This window comes from Loxodonta africana, chromosome 8, assembly GCF_030014295.1.
Source record: "Loxodonta africana isolate mLoxAfr1 chromosome 8, mLoxAfr1.hap2, whole genome shotgun sequence".
Classification (NCBI taxonomy): domain Eukaryota; kingdom Metazoa; phylum Chordata; class Mammalia; order Proboscidea; family Elephantidae; genus Loxodonta; species Loxodonta africana.
Genome location: NC_087349.1, coordinates 46,470,260 through 46,490,590, shown reverse-complemented (window position 1 = coordinate 46,490,590; position 20,331 = coordinate 46,470,260). Strand labels below are relative to the sequence as shown.

General features: G+C 38.5%; 2 protein-coding genes across 9 annotated transcripts in view; one reads left to right on the top strand and one right to left on the bottom strand.

Annotated features, from left to right (window-relative positions):
- Positions 1 to 17,614, top strand: part of FAM185A (family with sequence similarity 185 member A) — a 90,461-nt gene extending 72,847 nt beyond the window's left edge. For 5 of the 7 annotated variants that reach the window (XM_023544487.2, XM_023544485.2, XM_023544483.2 and 2 more), the window contains one exon: positions 14,515 to 17,614. In XM_023544487.2, coding sequence (XP_023400255.1) covers positions 14,515 to 14,627 — 113 coding nt within the window. In that variant the 3' untranslated portion in view covers positions 14,628 to 17,614. The remainder of the gene's footprint in view (positions 1 to 14,514) is intronic. The other 2 variants (XM_064289908.1, XM_064289907.1) reach the window with 2 other exon arrangements.
- A 470-nt stretch (positions 17,615 to 18,084) lies between these two features.
- Positions 18,085 to 20,331, bottom strand: part of FBXL13 (F-box and leucine rich repeat protein 13) — a 298,479-nt gene continuing 296,232 nt past the window's right edge. For both annotated transcript variants that reach the window (XM_064289905.1, XM_064289906.1), the window contains 2 exons: positions 19,541 to 19,704; positions 18,085 to 19,069 (listed from right to left, as the gene is read on the bottom strand). In XM_064289905.1, the coding sequence (XP_064145975.1) occupies positions 18,880 to 19,069; positions 19,541 to 19,704 (354 nt within the window). In that variant the 3' untranslated portion in view covers positions 18,085 to 18,879. The remainder of the gene's footprint in view (positions 19,070 to 19,540; positions 19,705 to 20,331) is intronic.

Here is a 20,331-nt window from a genome sequence, read left to right as displayed (position 1 = left end):
GACTCTGTTCTCATAACTTTCAGTCATTATTTCTACACATATAAATTCCAAATAAGTATCTGCAGTCCTGACCTCTTTATTAAGTTCTTGACCATTTTTATTCCACTAAACCAGCAACCCACAACTCGTCTCTCAGTTTGTCATACTGTAGTGGTTTGTGTATTGCTGTAATGTTAGAAGCTATGCCACTAGTATTTCAAATACCAGTAGGGTCACCCACTGTAGCAGATTTAAAGCATAACTTCCAGACTAAGACAGACTAGGAAGAAGGACTTCGCGATCTACTTCTTAAAAAAAAGTGGCCAGTGAAAACCATATGAATAGCAGTGGAACATTATCTGATATAATTCGGGAAGATGAGCTTCTTAGGTTGGAAGACACTCATAATACGACTGAGGAAGAGCTGCCTCCTCAAAAGTAAACCAAAAACCAAACCCATTGCTGTCAGGTCGATTTCAACTCATAGCAACCCTGTAGGACAGAGTAGAACTGCCCCATAGAGATTCCAAAGAGTGCCTGGTGGATCTGAACTGCCAACCTTTTGGTTAGCAGGCGTAGCACTTAACCACTACGCCACCAGGGTTTCCCCTCAAAGTAGAGTTGACCTTAATGATGTGGACGGACTCAAGCTTTCAGGAGTTTCATTTGCTCATGTGGCATGACTCAAAATGAGAAGAAACAGCTGCAAACATCCATTAATGGAACATTGGACACATGAAGTATAAATGTAGGAAAATTGGAAGTCATCAAAAAATAAAATGGAACGCATAAAGATCCATATCCTAGGTGTTAACCAACTACTGTCAAGTCGATTCTGACTCATAGCGACCCTATGGGACAAAGTAGAACTGCCCCCTAGGGTTTCCAAGGAGTGGCTGGCGGATTTAAACTGACAGCTTTTTCATTATCAGCTGAACGCTTAACCACTGTGCCACCAGGTCTCCATCCTAGGAATTAGTGAGCTGAAATGGACTCATGTTGACCACTTTGAATCAGACAATTATATGGTCTACTACGCCAGGAATGACAAATTGAAAAGAAATGGTGTCTCGTTCATCGAGAAAAAGAACATTTCAAGATCTGTCCTGAAGTACAGTGTTGTCAGTGATGGGATAATATTCATACTCCTACAAGCAAGACCAGTTAATACGACTATTATTTAAATTTACCCACCAACCACTAATGCCAAAGATGAAGAAATTGAAGATTTTTACCAACTTCCACAGTCTGAAATTGATCAAATATGCAATCAAGGTGCATCGATAATAACTGGTGATTGGAATGCGAAAGTTGAAAACAAAGAAGAAGGATTAGTAGCTGGAAAATATGGCCCTAGTGATAGAAATGATGCTAGAGATCGCATGATAGAATTTTGCAAGACCAACAACATCTTCATTACAAATACCTTTTTTTCGACAACATAAATGGTGACTATACGCTTGGACCTTGCCAGATGGAATACTCGTGGACCTTGTCGGATGGAATACACAGGAATTAAACCAACTGCTTCTGTGGAAAGAGACAGTATAAGCTCAATATCATCAATCAGAACAAGGCCAGCGGCCAGCTGAGGAGCAGACGATCAGTTGCTCATATGCAAGTTCAAGTTGAAGATGAAAAAAATTAAAACAAGTCCACAAGAGCCACACTGCAACATAAGTATATCCCACCTAAATTTAGAGACCATATCAAGAATAGATTTGACACATCAAACACTAATGACCAGAATTGATGCCTTTGAATTATGGTGCTGGCAAAGAATATTGAATATACTGTGGACTGCCAGAAGAACAAGCAAATTTGTCTTGGAAGAAGTACAGCCAGAATGCTCCTTAGAAGCAAGGCTGGTGAGACTTTGTCTCACATCCTTCGAACATGTTATCAGGAGGGACCAGTCCCTGAAGGAAGACATCATGCTTAGTGGAGGGTCATCGTAAAAGAGGAAGACCCTCAGGGAGATTGATTGACACAGTGGCTGCAACTATGGACTCAAACATAGCAATGATTATGAGGATGGCACAGGACTAGACAGTATTTTTTCTCTTATACATAGAGTCACTATGAGTCGCTATGAGTCGGAACTGACTGGACAGCACTTAACAGTAACAACACAAACCAGCAACACTTCAAACTTAATGTATTTAGAAAACAAACTCATTCCTAGCCTATCTCCTCCTCCTCCTGTCTTTTCTGTTTTTCTTTATTCAGTCAGTCACTCCTCAATAAGTATTTATTGGGTCAAATGCTGCAGAAGTTAGGAGTGCAAATAAAGCATCATCCTTCTGCCTTCTGAGAAGCTTACATCCTAGTAGGGAAAGGCCAACAATCAGTGAATACAGTACAGTGTGAAAATGTTATAATAAAAGTGTATGTGGTGCTGTGAGAGCATAGAGGTGGCTCATTAAAATTAGACTAGTGCTGTGAATTTGAGGAACTAACAGAAGCCAAACGTGGCCAGAGTAGAAAGAATAAGGGGGGAGTGGCATAAAAGGAGAGTTATGGATAGTTACATAATCAGATTTGTGCATTAGAAGGATCACCCCGGATGTTGTATTGGGAAAGATTGGCAAGGAGGAGGATGGATAAATGAAAAACTAGTTAGCAGGCTCTTGCAGTCTTTCTGGAGAAAGTACAGTGGCCGAGGTTCCACAGTGATTTACTGTCTTGAGTTCAACAGATAGACCTTTGGCAAATCTTGGTTGAAAAACTAGATGAATAAATGAATAAAAGAATAAATACTATGAGGAACTTGCATGGTTACCTCATTGGTTGCTATGAAGCTCCTTGGCCTATTTCATTCCTTTTGCGTCTTCCGTCTTAAACTATGACCCCTTTTTCCTGAACCAGCAAGAACCAAATTGAAGAATGAAGAAGAGTTTATTTTACAGTCACAGCTCAAAAATTTTAAAATTCTGATCAACAGAGTCTTTCTGTAGAGTAGCACGTGATACATTATGTGGTTGTGCCCAGATGGCTCTGTAGGCTGTCTCTGATGTTAGATTAAATCCATCAGACTAATACTGCAGAGGGACACAGACCTCAGATGCAGACAACAGCACTCTGTCTAGGAGAGAGAGCTGTGAATGTGAGCAGGGGCAGATCAGGCAATTGGGTTTAAGAGAAACTTTCATATTTCATTTTGATTCTAAAACTGTGGCACCCAAAAGGCCAGAGGCTTTATGCATCAAATGGATGAAATAATTTAAGAGGCCTAGGAAATCAGGGCAGATTTTTTTTGTCTGTGGAGATTTTCAATCTGAAGCACAATTTTGGAAATAATGAGCAGCTTTATATATGAGTCATTATTACAGGCAGCTGAGCTCAGCTCTTCTGAGCCTCCCTCACAGGGCTTATGGGGCATAGAAACAGAAATACCTTCATTGCTAAGTGGTCTGGATTGTATCAGTAGCATGACTTCTGGATAATTTCTGCAAGAAACCATGCCAGTAAGATTAGTCCCTGGGACCAAGCCTTCCCACAGGGTTTTGATGTGTCAGCCCTATAATTTTATTTGATTTCCTGCTCCATAGTTTTCCTTGCTGTTGCTGTTACTGATAAATACATCTCAGATTTATAATCCTTACAGTGATTACGAGTATTATGTGCTATTCTGTAGTCAAAAGAAAGCTGGGACTCTCTCAGGCTGAAACATTTACCTACTAAAAAGCTATGCAGGATATATATCCTTTCTTAGAGTGTCCTCTCTAATCTTTATGGGAGTCATGATTCTAAGTTGGCAAGCTCAACAGGTGGGGAATGCCTTAGGTGGGATACTTCTAATAAGCAGACTTCTCTTTTAGGTTTTAGTCTTGGTTTATCAACTTAAATATGAAATCTGACTCTGGTATATCAAGCCGTTCTCCAAACCCAGGAATACATCTGGTGCAAAGTCCTTTTGTCTTAAAAATCCTCAGTTTTGATGTTCAGAGGATACTAAAGGTATAGGGTCACTATGAGTCAGAATCAACTCGATGCCAGTGGGTTTAGAGGTAAAATGTGTTGCCAGTGAAATGATTGATGTTTCTCACTGGGCACTGCTGGGCTCACTTCATTTTAGTCAAAGTGGAAATATAAAGCATATATAATATAAATTCATCTGGTATCAAAAGAAACCATCAAGTCAGAAGAGAGTCTTCAGTTTGTTTTTAGGCCAGAGAATTATACATGGGTTGGAAAACAGGTTGCGATGGGACTAAGCCCATAGAATGCCACTTTTAAAATCTAAGGACAGAGCTTTCTGTCCCAGTAGGAGAACTTCTAGTCTTTTAATATGACTAACTCTCAGAAATAACTCTCTATTTAGAACACACTGGAGTTTAGGTTATTGCACGTGTATTTGTCAGTCATATAGATATGCCTTAGGACTACATGGAAGAAATTCAATAACAGAATGAAAAATGCTATAAGGTTTATGGCTGTTTGCATAAAAATACTTTGACAGGGAATTAATGTAAGAAAAGAGGTGCTTCCTGCTCATTTATGCTATTATGGTGTTTTTGTCTCCCTATCATTTTGTTAAGGTGGATCTTCGGAGTGTCTTGAATCAGACATCAACTTTGTTAATATTTACAAAAAAGAAGCAAGTCCAAGTTTTGCTTCTGTTTCTCTAGAGTGGGGATTTCCTGTAAATGGCCAGTTAATAAATATTTCAGGCTTTTCAGGTGGCATATGGCCTCTGCTGCATAATCTTCTGTGGTTTGTTTTTAACAACACTTTTAAAATATAAAATCCATTCTTAGCTCTCAGGCCATACGTAAACAGACCCTAGGTCAGATTTGGCGTGGGCCGTATAGTTCCCTGACCTCTGATCTGGAGATCAAAGTACAGGCCCCAGTCTTGGAGCATTACAAATTTTGTGATGCCTGTTTTTTTGTTGTTTCTTTTGTTTTTGTATTTATTTTAGTCATTCAAGAAATACTGAACCACAGCCAAATCCTTACTCTGAATGAACTCTTTCTAGTAAAAAAACCTCTTTCTAGTAGTAAAGAAAATTGCACATGTAAATGTTTAATAATTTAAGACTTAAGAAGCAGTGCAACCACAGAAGATACATAGTGGCAAATAAACACACAAAAAGATGTTCAATGTCACTAGCCATTAGGAAATGCAAATTAAAACCATAATGAACTACCTCAGCATACCTATTACCCATTGCCTTGGAGTCGATTCCAACTCACAGTGACCCTGTGGTATGGAGTAGAACTGACCCACAGGGTTTCCAAGGAGTGGCTGGTGGATTCAAACTACAGCCTTTTGGTTTGCAGCTGAGCTCTTAACCACTGCACCAGCAGGTTTGCACATACCTATTACCAGTATTTTTTTTTATTTTAGTCATTCTGACATACCTATTAGAATGACTAAAATTAAAAAAAAAAAAACTGATAATACTAAATGCTAGTGAGAATGTGAGAAACTGGATCTTTCCTATATTGCTGGTTGGAATGTAAAATGATACAGCCAATCTAGAATTCAGTTTCTTAAAAAGAAATACACATCACAAGGGCGTTTCTTTGTGGTGACAGAAGAGTTATATATCTTGATTGTAATGGTAGTAAAATATATATGTGGTAAAATATGAAATTATATACAAAGACAGAAAAAATGAGTGCATGTGAAAAGCAGGAAGTATTAGTAAGGTCTATAGTCTCATTAATTGTACTGTGCCAACCAGTTTGCTGAATTTGCTAATGCGTGATAGCTGTGTAAGATGTCACCATTGGGGAAGCTGGGTGATGGGTACACAGGAACTCTTTGTACTCTTTTTGCAACTTCTTGTGAGCTTATAATTATTCAAAATAAAAAGTTTAAGGAAGAAAAGATAGACAGGAAGAAAGAAAGAGTGAAGGCTTCCAGGGAAGATGGAGTAAAAGGGACCAGATTTAACCTCCCACCAGAAACAAGAGCAACAACAAAAAGACCAAATACATGAAAAAAACCTTTTTCAAGACACTAGACATCAGGCAATGAGAGACAGTGATCATTCAGAGACTGGAAACAAACAAGTTGAGCCCCCCTTTCCTGCTTTGAGAGTTTCCAGGCTGACATACAGAGAGAGGGAATTGAGGGAGGACCCAGCAGGCTCCCTGAGTTGAGACCAAGCTGAGTGTCTGAGACCAAAGCAGCCAGAGTCCGTAGGACAAAATAGAGCCTGGTACTCATACAGGTCCAGAATAATGCCTGTTCTATGCACCAGACTGGAAAATCTCATAACTCATGACATTGGGTAGAGCACTTAAAATCCATTGCACTTAGTAGTGGGAAATGTTAGCACTAAACTGAGCATTGTTCCAGAACTGCCTAGCAAATCATAAAAGCAAGACATGAAAAGCTCAAACTTTCCAAATAACTGCACCCCTGAACAAACTCTAGAAGATTTGTAGGAATACAAAAATATCCAGCATCCAACAAAGTAAAATTCACAGTATCTTCCATCTCCAGTCAAAGATTATCAGATAGCAAAGAAAATAATCAATCAAAACCAACCCAGAATGACACAAGTGTTAGAATTTGCAGAGAAGGACAATAAAATAGTTATAACTGTATTCCACATGTTCAAAAAAATTAAGTAAAGGCATGTCAAATATTAAAAAGGTCCAAATTGAATTTCTAGAAATGAAAATTACAATGTCTGAGATGGAAAATGCAGTGGATGGGATTAAACATTGCAAAAGAAAAGATACGCAGACGAAGAATCTCTTCAAGTTTATTTCTTGGGCAAAATTGATTAATTGAATAGTTGCTCAAACCCTGGAGTACTATTGATTTTATTATTATTTTAGGTCATTGATAGAAAATATAATGGGTGGAGCACTGTTACATATTGAATTGTGTCCCTCAAAAATGTGTATCAACTTGGCTAGGCCATGATTCCCAGTATTATGTGGTTGTTCTCCATTTTGTGATCTGATGTAATTATCCTATGTATTGTAAATCCTCACCTCTGTTATTTTAATGAGGCAGGATTAGAGGTAGTTACGTTAATAAGGCAGGACACAATCTACAGGATTAGGTTGTATCTTGAGTCAGTCTGTTTTGAGATTAAAAAAAAAAGAGAGAAGCAAGCAGAGAGGAGGAAGAGCCAGAAGTGGAGGGCATCCTTTGGACCTGGGGTCCTTACACTGAAAAACTCCTAGACCCAGGGGAAGTTTGATGACAAGGACCTTCCCTCAGAGGTGACAGAGAGAGAAAGCCTTCCCCTGGAGCTGGCGCCCTGAATTCGGACTTCTAGCTTCCTAGACTGTGAGAGAATAAGTTTCTGTTTGTTAAAGTTATGTGGTATTTCTGTTATAACAGCACTAGATAACAGCACTAAGACAGGCGCCGTTAAAACCAGCTCAAAAATATATTCTTGTCAGTAACGATTTTTGCAAGGATAGCTTAGATTGCACTTTTGCCGAGAGAAGACTGTAAATATCTGGTTATGGAATTGTGTGTGGTGTTAGAGATTTTGTTTGTGAAATGTATATATTAAAAAAAAAAAAAAATTTCAGAATAATTGTTTTCATGTTGCTTCATAAGTGTCTTTTATTTCCCTAGCCAGCTGTTAAGCTTTTTGAGGGCACTGACTTGTCTTTTTGTACGTCTCTAAAGAACTCAGCATGGTGCTTCCCATAGTGGGTGGCCAGTGTTTGTAATGTAAGAGTGAATTCCTCTCCCTGGCCTTCTCTCCTCCCCCTCTTGTGCTCCCAATCCTGATGCACTGAAGTTTATTCCACTGTTAATAAAGCATCAGAATTATTCCTCTGTACCAAAGGTAAATAAACAAAGCCTGTTAAGGGGTTGGGGTGGAGAGAAGCTCACCTTAGCCAAGCTTTTTAATCCTATTTTTAAACAATAAAACTCCGAGAATTATTCCTTGGAGCCTTGTCTTTGTTTATAGCTAGTGCCGATGAGATTAGGTATATTTTGAGCTAAGTAAAAAGAACTTGAAGATTCATGTGTTTGATTTAGGCAGGGGTTTAGACACTGGTTTGGGTCAGACAGCTAATGCCAGAGTTGAAAACAAGTCCTGAGAAAGAAACCTTTCTCCTACTTAATAGAAACCACACTGCATAGGGATGGGGTAGTCATTTTCCCATCCTTGGTCGAAGAAGTATAGTCCGATTTTCTCTGGCAAAGAGAAATAAATAACTACCAAGGTGTAGAACCTCAAGTTCTAATGTGTATACAGGACTCTTGTAGGAAGGAATTTATAAACTTTACAAATTAGAAAAGAGTCTCCACAGATTCAGGCCAAGGTATGAAAAGCTTTCCATAAATTACTTGTTGTCAAGATAGAGAAAGCTCTTTTCAACCAACCTAAATGGAACTTTATAAACTATCTTGCTGCTTGAGTATTGTCTCTAAGCTAAAATCACTTGTGTATTCATTTTGCTAGGAGCAGTAGCACTGTGCTTGGCTTCTCCTTGTCCATAAGCAAGAAAAGCATCATTGGGGAGGTGACAAAAGTATATTAAGTAGAAGATCTCAGGTATTAAGGAAAGCCTTTTATTGTTGATACTTTATTATTGGTGCTAAGTAGTAAAAAATAAAGAATGGCATTTCCTATGAGGCTATGGTCTGAATAAAGCAGATTAAAAGGACAGAGTATATTGATGATAGCTGTTTCTTCTAACTACAGTGTATTTTTATCTATCAGAAATCTATTTTAAATGTTAAGCTCTTGTTCTAATCCTGTTAAATATATGGATATACATGGCAGTCTTAATTTTGCTCAGTTTACTGAAAGTTTTGAAAAATAAAAATCAGTTTTAAAGGTTAATTGTTGGGCACGTTGTTATTGTTAGGTGCCTTCAAGTCAATTTTGACTCATAGTGACCCCATGTGACAGAGTAGAACTGCCCCACAGGGTTTTCTTGGCTGTAATATTTTATGTTTGAACCACTCACCTTTTGATCAGTAGCTGAGTACGCTGCCAGGGCTCCTTAAATGTTGGGCATAATCAGTAATTATGAAGCTTTATGGCCCTCTCAAGTTTACTTTTCAAGAACTGGCCATTTATTAGCCTTCCTCTTTGGCAATAAGAAAAAAACAATATGAAGGTAGAATGGGAGACAGGCCTATTCTTGGTTTCTACATAAAATCAGTTTTTCTGCCTCTTTTCTTTGACTGAGAAGTGAGCATCATAATGACTTCAAGAGAACTTCTGTCCCATTGCCTCTAACCCTTTGCCATTGGTAGTTAGAGATGGTGTTTTCGTTCCCTAGTGTTGCTGTAACACAAATACGACGGGTGGGCGAGCTTAAAGAACAGAAATTTATTTTCTCAAAGTTTAGGAGGCTAGGAGTCTGAATTCAGGGCACCGGCTGTAGCAGAAGCCTCGCTCTCTGTTGGCTCTTGGGATCTTTGGCTCTTTCAGCTTCTTTAGCCCCAGTGTACCTCGGTTCCTTGGCATTTCTTTATATGGCATCTATCTTCCCTAGTTTGTGCTTGTGACAGTATATAACAACAACAGCAACTAGATAACTAAGACAAAATCTTTGAACACTCTAATCATGGCCTTTTTTTTTTTTTTGGTCCCACATAAGGTAGGGTGATGATGATTATATACAGGTCTGTGCCAGGCTCTTCAGATATTTAATTCACTTTTCAGGAAAATCCTATGAGGCAGACAGTAATACTTTATGTACAAAGTAAATGGGCAAACTGAGGCTAATGGGAGCTAAATAATTTCTGCAAAATCAGATCCCTAATGAGTGTCAGAGCTGGTGTCCAAAACCAGATCTGACTTCAAAATCTAGACTGTTTTCACTGTTTCATGCTATTCATTGGAGCATGTGGATATAGGAATAGAACATATAAAGCAGAGATTATAGTTACATTCAGAAGTGGTAGAGGGAAAATTTTAGAGTTTTCTTTGATGTGAGTGTAAATTAGAACTCACTGAGTCAATTTGATACCGTCTGTCATGGATTGAATTGTGTACCCCAAAACGACTTGGAATCCTAACCCTTATAAACCCTAACTCCTATGGGGCAGTTCCACTCTGTTCTATGGGATCACTATGAGTCAGAACCAACTTGGTGGCAATAGGTTTTTATACCTGTGTATGTAATACTGTTTGGGAATAAGTTTTTGTTATTTTAGTGAGGCAGTATCAGTACAGGGTGTGTCCTAAACCTAATCAAATAAAAAGAGGTGATTATACACAGGACACACTTGTTCCCATCTTCCTCATTGAGGATTGGAACACTACCTCCTAAAATGGTTGAACCAACTGCAAGAGATCCATTTTTGTGCCCATTCCAAAGAAAGGTGATCAAGCAGAATTGAAACTAATTGAACAATATCATTAACATCACACACAAGTAAATTTTGCTGAAGATCATTCAAAAGCAGTTGTAGCAGTACATCGACAAGGAACTACCAGAAGTTCAAGCCAGATTTAGAAGAGGACGTAGAACCAGGGATATCATTGCTGATGTCAGATGGATCTTGGCTGAAAGCAGAGAATACCAGAAAGATGTTTACCTGTGTTTTATTGACTATGCAAAGGCATTCAACTATGTGGATCATAACTAATTATGGATAACATTGTGAAGAATGGGAATTTCAGAACACCTAACTGTGCTCACGTGTAACTTGTACATACACCAAGAGGCAGTCATTCAAACAAAACAAAGGGATACTGCATAATTTAAAATCAGGAAAGATGTGTGTCAGGGTTGTATCCTTTCACCATACGTATTCAATCTGTATGCTGAGCAGATAATCCGAGGTATTGGACTACATGAAGAAGAACACAGCATCAGAGTTGGAAGAAGACTTATTAACAACCTGCGATATGCAGATGACACAACCCTAATTGCTGAAAGTGAAGAGGACCTGAAGGACTTACTGATGAATATCAAAGACCACAGCCTTCAGTATGGATCACACTTCAACATAAAACAAAAATTTTCACAACTGGACAAATAGGCAATATCATGATAAATGGAGAAAATATTGAAGTTGTCAAGTTTTTCATTTAACTTGGAAGTAGCAGTCAAGAAACCAAACGACATATTGCATTGAGCAAATCTGCTGAAAAAGATCTCTTTAAAGTGTTAAAAAGCAAAGATGTCACTTTAGGGCTAAGGTGCACCTGACTCAAGCCATGGTATTTTCAACCACCTCATATTCACGTGAAAACTAGACAGTGAATAAGGAAGATGGAAAAAGAATTGATGTCTTTGAATTGTGGTGTCAATGAAGAATATTGAATATACCGTAGACTGCCAGAATAACGAACAAGCCTGTCTTGGAAGAAGTACAGCCAGAGTGCTCCTTAGAAGTGAGGCTGGCAAGACTTTGTCTTACGTACTTTGGACATATTATCAGAAGGGACTCGTCCCTGGAGAAGGACATCATGCTTGATAAAGTAGAGGGTCAGCGGAAAAGAGGAAGACCGTAGACGAGATGTATTGCCACAGTGTCTACAATGGGCCCAAACATTGTGAGAGTAGCGCAGGACTGGGCAGTGTTTCATTCTGTTTTACATAGAGTTGCTCTGAGTTGGAACCAACTCAAAGGCACTTAACATTAGGTTCATCTTTGAAACGTAAAGGTCAGCATTTGGCAAGGAGGGAGTGAGGGTACCCCCTAGGTGAGTGGCACCAGTGGTTCAACTACACATCTTTGGGGTCATAAACACATTCTTCCCAGGAACAAGTTGTTTACATTCTGACATTCCTCCCATGAAAAATGGTTTATATCCTGATCTTTTGCTCCCTGGAAATGCATATCGTAAACAGAAAAGTTTCAAACTGGAGGCACTTATGTCAAACTAAGAATGATGGCGCCAACATGCATTTTCAGGAAACAAAAAGTTAAGATGTAAGTCATTACATTTAAGATGTAAACTATTGTTCTCCAGGAAAAATGTGTTCATAATTAACCTAACAGGTCACCATTTAAACCACTTGGGAAGAATGTGTAAACAGTTTGCTCCCTGAACTGAATGCCATCATGCAGAGCTGACTATAATTCTATAATCAAGTATAACCAAACTTGCTAGCATCTCATACCTAAAAAGTGGTAACTCACTCCTTCCTAACCAAGTGATTGACCTTTACATCTCGAAGGACTTCAAGCTGAAACTGATCTTATTTACAATCAATCATTAATGCCCTACATTTCCTTTGTTCTCTGTGTATATAGACCCCTCTCTCTGCTTGTACTATGGAGCACTTTGTCTTCTACCTAGTGCTGCCCAGCTATGTTGTTGTTAGGTGCCACCAAGTTGGTTCCAAATCGTAGTGACCATGTTTACAGCTATAAAAAAAAAAAATAGCTGTCATTATTCCCCGATAAAACTCCTTTTCGTTCACTCTTAACAGAATAGATTTTCTTCACTGACATTGTTGACCCTGCCATTCTTACATTCTGACATGAGCACCTCCATTTTGAAACTCTTCTATTTACACTTCTCAGAGTTGTTCTGAGGAAATGAGAGGAACAAGCTCAGGAAACTGTTTCAACTCTTTCCCCAATTCAAAATATTATACTAAGATTTTTACAGTTCTGTTAAAAATAATCAAAACTCACTGGAAATTGAACAGAAGGTATATTCTGAGCACTTAGTCTTTTGTGTGTGTGTATGTGTGTGAATTTGAATTTTGTTCCACATTTTTCTCACATTCTGCCTGGGACCATCTGTTGTAATCCCAGACAGAGCAGTCGGTGATGGTAACCAGACACCATCTATTTGTTCTGGGCTCAGTCTAATAGAGGTTGGGGTAGTTGTGGTCCATTAGTCCTTTGGCCTTCTTCGTTCTCCTTTGCTTCAGCCAGAATGGGACCAGTAGATGTATCTTAGATAGCTGTGGTCAGGCTTTTAAGACCCCAGTCACTAAGACAGGGAGCAAAAGCCCTGAGATTGGAGGGTACCTGTCTGAGGAATAGCAAAGAGACTGGTGTGGTTAGAGGAGAAGCAAGTAAAAGAGAAATAGACTATACTATCAAGGAGGTAATAGGGGGTTGAGTGTGGAACCTAGAGACTTAGTAAGACAGAGAACAGAGGGACACCCAGATCTGCAAACAAAGTAACAAGAAATGGGCCAGGGTGCAGAAACAAAGCCAGTCCCCAAAACAATGAGGCAGGGTATCTAAAAATAGCCTGCAAACTTCTTTAAAGTTGCCTTTCAAAGGCACCTGGAGAAAACCAGGCCCAGAGACATGCTTAGAACATCCACCTGTGACTGCTGTGTGACCCTCCACCAGAGGCAGTAAGGGGCTGCAGCCCCAACCGGAGAATCAAACCCAGGGAGTGAGAGACTGCGCAGGTGCAACACCCCATAATAAGTCCTGCTATAAATCCCAGAGGCCTCTGGGACAGGAGCCATCTTGGAAAGCTGCTGCGCACGCACCTTAATTTAACATATCCTGGCCTGTGTCTATGAATAAACATGAATCTTTTCCTGCCCAAGAACTTTTAAGAACTCAGGTCTGTCTTTTGTTCTGGGAGACAGACAGCATTGCTCTTGGCCTTCCTCGTCTCTGCTTGCTAGCTTCTTCAATAAAGCTTTGCTTGTGTGGAAAACCATGTGCCTTACCTGCTCATTCTTGACCAGTGAGTGGCAAGAACCTTATTCCGGTAACATTGCTACTCACAACAGTGGGTTGTAGAACATTTTCTTTACAGACCATGTTATGCTATAAGTGAGCTAGATGTCTCCCAGGATAATGGTTCCCATCCCTCAGCCAAGTAGCTTGGTCTCTCAGGGCATTTAGATGTGTCTATGAAGCATCTATGACTTTGCCCTGGTCAAGTGGTGCTAACTTCCCCAGTATTGTGTACTGAGCAGTTATTCTATATGCATACAAGGAGGTCATTTTGATTCCAGAAAAAGCAAATGACTAAAAGAAACTAGGTACAGTGGGGCTTATAAAGAGAAGAAAAACCAAAACCCACTACCATCTAGTGGACTGTGACTCAAGTGACCCTATAGGACAGCGTAGAACTGCCCCATAGAATTTCCAAGGAGCAGCTGATGGATTTGAACTGTCAACCTTTTCGTTAAAAGCCGAGCTCTTAACCACTGAGTCGCCAGGTCTTCATTTAAAAAAAAAGAGAGAGAGGGAGAAGAGGAGGGAAAAATACAGAAGATAAATCATTGTCTAATCTTAACATGATTGGTTGAACCCTGCCTTCCCTGTCTGCTGAGATCAACTGATATCAGTTTACTTCTGTCCTGGCTGCTAATAATTTGGCCCTCCACAAGCCTGCAGCCATGAGGCTTTTTGAGATTTAAAGTAGAAGGTAATTGACAACTATCCTTTTCTAGCAGGATAAGACATATTTACTTTGCTATAGAGCAGTTTCTAGCAGGCTTGCAGTTTGGATTAGGCTTTTTGTGGTTAATATTTGTTTTTGTGGATAAGAAAAACCTTAAAAGTCAAAGAGGTCTGTTATTAATTTTTCTAGTCAACAGTTCTAAGGTGTTTTTTAGTTTCAGAGATGTGTTGTTATGATCTTTGTAGTAAATTGTTGCTGTTGTCAATTAGTAGATCAATTTGTGCAATTTTGTGTTTCAGGGATCATGAATGAAGCAGGCAAACATGAAAAATGGATTAAGGCTGATGCCCCAAAAGGCAGTGTAAGTTTTAGAAGTCAAAGCTGGTTTCAGTCCTTGAAACTGCAGGACTAAGGATGGTTTAAGTTGTATTTATAAAATTTAAACATTGAAAAGCAGCTCTGTGACTACAAACATGCAAATACCACTGTTCATATAAATGTCAACAACAAATGGAAATGAATACTGGTGAATTGTGTTTTGGAGGGGGTCTTCTTCAAAGTTTGTGCTTAGCTATTAGTTTTTTATTACTGTGTAACAAATTACCATAAACAGATCAGCTTAAAATAACACCTAGTTAGGAACCCACACTTCTGTAGGTTGGAAGCCCAGTACTGCTGAGCCCTCTGTTCAAGGTATCACAAGGCTGGCATCAAGGTGTTGGCCGGACTGAGTTCTCACCTGGAGACTCTTGGGAAAAAGATCCACTTCCAAGTTCATTCAAGTTGTTGACAGAATCCAGTTCCTTATACCTATATGATTGAGGTCTCTGTTTTCTCACTGGTTGTTGCCCAGCAGTCACTGTAAACTTCTAGAGGCCACCTGCATCCCTTCTCAAGCCATCCCTTCCATCTTCGAGCCAGCAATCGTGTATTGAATTCTTCATGTGCTTTGAATATCTGACTTCTGCAACCACCTGGAGAAAACTGTGCTTTTAGAGGTGCCTTTTTGATTAGGACTAAATGATTGAATTAAACTCAGTTTTTGCTGAATTAAACTACTCCTTTTTACAAGCCTACATGGGACTCTTTATTTGTCTCGCTGCTCTCAGCAGAGTCAAACCAGACTTTTCACAGGCATCTGTAGTTTGGCTCCTTAATTGCTAGCAACCATGGAACTGAGGGAGTTTCACTTTGCAGTCAAGCCAGGATGTAAACGAAATACACTCTAAGGAAGGGAATCTTGACTCAGGTGTGTTTTGCATAAAGTGGGCCTAAGAAATATTTCTTTATGATAAGGATGTAATTTAAAAAATTGTTTTGAAAGGGTCCTGGAGCTCGTCTGATCTAAAGCTTCCCAGACAACTTAAAAGGGTTTCTTTCCCTGAGACATCTGGTTAGAGCTGCTTAACATCCACCAGTGATGTTTTATGACCCCTCATGACAGATACATGACTATGATTGAAAACCCCTCTAATTAGTCCCTGAAATCAATTACTGTAAGCATCTGTACCCAATTATCCAGTGGAAGTCCATTGCCCACCTTCCAGCCTACCCTTCTTGTGACCTCAACCAAAAACTAACCAATCAATCGGCTGTATTATAATTTCTTTGTCCTTGGACTATATCTGTTCCTGTTAGAAGTTCTGTCATTGGAGTCATCAGTTTTCCTTTATGTGAGCTGGTGTCTCTCTGAATTTCAATGTACCTTTTTTTTTTTCTTTTTACTGAATAAATCTTCCTAAGCTTATTTCAAGGGCTGAGTGGTTTTGCTGTCTACAACAAAGGGCTTGGTTGATTAGATCAGGCCTACCCAGGATAATCTTCCTTTTGCCATATAGTCTAACATAATCACAGGAGTGGTATCTCATAATATTCACCGTTCCCATTCACACTCAAGATTTTACAAGATTATACATACGAGATCATGGGGGCAGTTATCTTAGAATTCTGTGTGATATGCTTTCTACTTGGTACCTCTTATGACATCAATGTAAACTTAAGTAGTGAATAATAAAACATAAATGTGGTACAATTGCTAGTGATACTTAATATTTTTATAAAATTTAAGACATACCACATTGAGTAGAAGAAACATTCAGCTGTTTTATAATAAACCTGATGTATGAAAATAGATTTTCACTTTTATAATGGTATACTGTGTAAGATTATTTTATGAATTGCCTTTCTTTCAAACCATACTTGTCTACTCCTGGAACATTTAAATTGTACAACACTAAACAGACCTATCCATTGGATTATATTTTTTATGATTAGAATAAATCAATTCTTAAATACTGATTTCTAATAAATCTTTCCAAATATTATAATTTATAATAGTCTTATTTTTGTAAATATCCCATTTCTTTAGCGTTCTCTTTGCTTTTAACTCCTGATTTATAAAACAAAAAGTCAGCTTTGTGCATTACCTCAGCATCCCATTTTAATTCACTCTTCTTGAAATCAGAATTTGTACAAGTTTAGAAGATACTCACACATCAGTATGTTCAATGTGGTTATGATGTGTGTGTTAAACTGGTAAGTAGAGGAAACTGTGAAGCAATGAGGCAATTTTTATAATCTTTTTCACCCTCATGCAATTACATAAATGTTATCGTCACTAAAAATAAAGATTATGAAATTAGGTGACAGCCAGAAAGGTCATTCATGAACACGTCAGCAGTCAGCTGTATTTAAAATTATTAATGAAATTGTCCATAATTGGATCACATCATCATCAAGTCCAAAATAGAAAGGAAAAGCTGCCATATGTTATTCCCTTGGACACAGACCCATATATATCAAATGCTAAAGAGCTAAAGACCTAAGTGATATTTTGGATGCCTTGAGTGCTTTGCGCTGAGAACTTGAAGATTTCTCCACCTGTCCACTCAACTTCCTAATCCCTTCATTGCCCACTTTTTTCAAGCACCTACCCCTTTTCTTTCATTTCTGTAGCTAAAAAATTTGTCTGTCCAGAATGAATGAATATGTCCTTTCTTGTTTAAAAGAAGTTCCTATTGAAAGGGTTTTGGAGCAAGCTCTGACAGTAAAACAACATCCTGGGTTTCTAGAGAACATAATAGGGTATATTTCTCCTCATGTTGGACTTCCCCATGTAGCTGTTCTTACTTCCTTTAGAAAACAGTTGCCTCTTTTATAGGTCTCTCCAGTTGTGTCCTTGAGACATGTAGAGGCTGGACTTCTGAAGCCCACTTTTATGGAGCTGCCAGAAATCTCCAAATCTACTTTAATATCACCTTCTTGTAACAGTCATCTTAAGTCTCTTGGCTCAGGTCTTAAAACTTCCTACTCAGCCTATTCCTGTGCTGTCATCCACTTCCAGGAACCATTTCACAGCTGAGTGATACTACCTTATTTCAAAAACTATTTCAAAGTCAACCTAAAGGGGCGGGGGGGGGGGGGATTATTAAAGGCATTTAACTAATACAAAGTGTCCTATAATATCTTGTAGAGCCCTTTTAAATAACTTTGAAATAACATTCACGTCCTTTATATTAAGCTTTACCCTCATTGCAAACTTGTGGGGTACACAAAGTCAGAGATTAATCCCATTTAAGAGATGAGTAAATGAAGACATAGAAAGGTTAAGAGGCTGATCTAATATTACTGACACAGCTTGCTTGTGGCCCTCAGAGCAGAACTGTGCTTTTTCCTGGTCTCTACCAAACATCAATATTATATAACATCAAATAACCATAGATTGGTATGTGTTCATTTGAATTCTGTTAAAATGTAAAAAGAACTGTCTTTCATCAGAATAGTTACAATCTATAGATGAAAGTTTGTTAAAAATTAACATGTATATATGAAATTAATAACCCTGACCTATTAGCATCAAGGAGCCCTGGTGGTGCAGTGGTTAAGCACTTGGCTGCTAACCAAAAGGTCGGCAGTTTGAGTCCACTAGCTGCTCCTTGGAAACCCTGTGGAGCAGTTCTTCTCTGTTCTATAGGGTCACCATGAGTCAGAATCGACTTGACGGCAATAAGTTTGGTTTTTGGTTTTATTAGTGTGAAACAGGGAAATCATCTTTTTGGCATAGCATAGTTTAAAAATTCCTCGATAGGTGTAAATTTGGTTAAAAAGAGATCTTTCTGAGACATTGCAGGGATATCCTTTCTATTCACAGATCTTGTTTTTATTTGATTTGTTTTTGGACTGTGTCAAATGTGGAGATGAGTCCAGGGTTAACTGGCATTTAATTTTCTTTTGTTGTCAAATGTCTGGAAATGATAAAGCCATGTTTTCTTTAAAAATGTATATGTCCTTTACAATAAAGCCTCACAGATCTTAGCGTCACTGTCCTGGCTCAAACTCTTACTTTGATTTACATGGTCATCTGTGCTTTCTTTTCATTTCTAAAACAAGCTCCTAAATTCCTTATCAAAAAAGTTACACCTCTTAGGGTTGTTTCATATAAGTGTAACCTTAGATCTAATAATCTCATCAGAACTACTGATTTGGTTAAGTTAGAATTAGGTGGAAAATTTACATAGTAAGAGTACTCGTTTGGCTTCTTCTTTTTTTTTTTTAATCATGATTATTTAGGCACATATGTAATCCAGCTAGTAAAAATATTTGTATAAGGTGAAGAAAAGTTGCCAAGTTCTAGATTTTTTGTTCTTTCTACTTGAGACTGAAGGTTATGCTATTTCCTCTTCACTACTGAACATTGAGTCTTTGAATGTCAAGTCTAAATCATCTTTAAGTGTTGTCATTTTGTACTGTTCTGTAAGAGGCTTGCCTTCACTATCGTAGCCAAACCAATGCGGAGGATCCTCAGGGCTGTATTCTTGGTGCTGAACTAAATTTGACATTCTGACAGCTGCCTTCCTGTAATAACAGTGATTAGCATTAGTTCATTGCAGAAGTAATCACTAGTGCAGAATTTTCAAACTTGACTGCAGCAGTCAAGTCAGAGTACTCTAAGCTCCAAATCTTATAGGAAATCTCAATTAACTTAATTATCAAGCAGATAGTTGAGAAGTTTGGGGAACTATTAGTAATTTACAATTACTTGTGAGCTAGTTTAATCAGATTATTTTCTTCACTCCTAGGGGAGATTAACTAAATGGAAGTATTTTGAGAGAAGAATTGAAGAGCTAGAGATAATGCTGCAAGGAGCAAAGCTAAGAAGTAGAAGGGCTGCTAGGAAGGGAATGTGGAACCACAAAGACCATTTTGGAAGAGAGCTTCACTGGTTTTGTTTAAGATAGCTACTATGTTCTAAGAATGCTGTAGTCATATATTTTGCTTTCTCATAAAGTAGTCCTCAAAGCTTTTCATATTCAGGTACATACTTACGTGGAAATATGTCTGCAGTATCTCATCTTGAGGATCCGTAGTTGATTGCAGCCCCTCTGGAGATTCTCAAGGATTTGGTCGGTAAGCAGGATACAACCAGAGATATCCAAAATGTGCAGGTAATGGCATTTTGCCGATAACAGCTCCATCGCCGAGTCAGTAATCTGAACACACAGCCAAAGTAAGTACTGATTAGTCAGATGAACTCCATCCCAGAGAATAACAAAATCTGGACCCTTGCAGATGCTCTTTTACCCAGCTTGTCACATGACGTGCCTGTAACCGAGGTTAGTGGTTTACCTCTGTTTCCAAATAAGGTCAAAAACAATAAAATATATGTCTCAAGTGGTACCAATATAATTTGTGAGCTTGCTATTATTTTCATTGTAGAGTACTCTGGTGTGGATGGGGAACTTCATCAAAACTTCCTTTGTAATATTTATTACACCAAACATGAACGACTTATGAAATGCTGCAGAGATGGGGTTTGCCTTTGACCTTAAAATCTATTCTAAGGTGTCAGTTTATGACATAGGTTTAATAACATTATTTGTACAAAATAGGTTTAATAACATTATTTCTACAAAATACGTATCTCCTGAAGTTAACCCGCAGACAGGGTCAGGTTGCCTTGAGGATAGGTCTGGATATCTCTGATGGTTTATGTGCAAGAAAAGTGGAATAACCTGAGCTTTTTTGGAAAGTGACAAGTAGGTGAGACCAGGTTTGAAGGCAGGGAGAAAGGAGCAGAAGCCACAGAGACTGCATGAACCTTGCTCTGAGAAGTTATC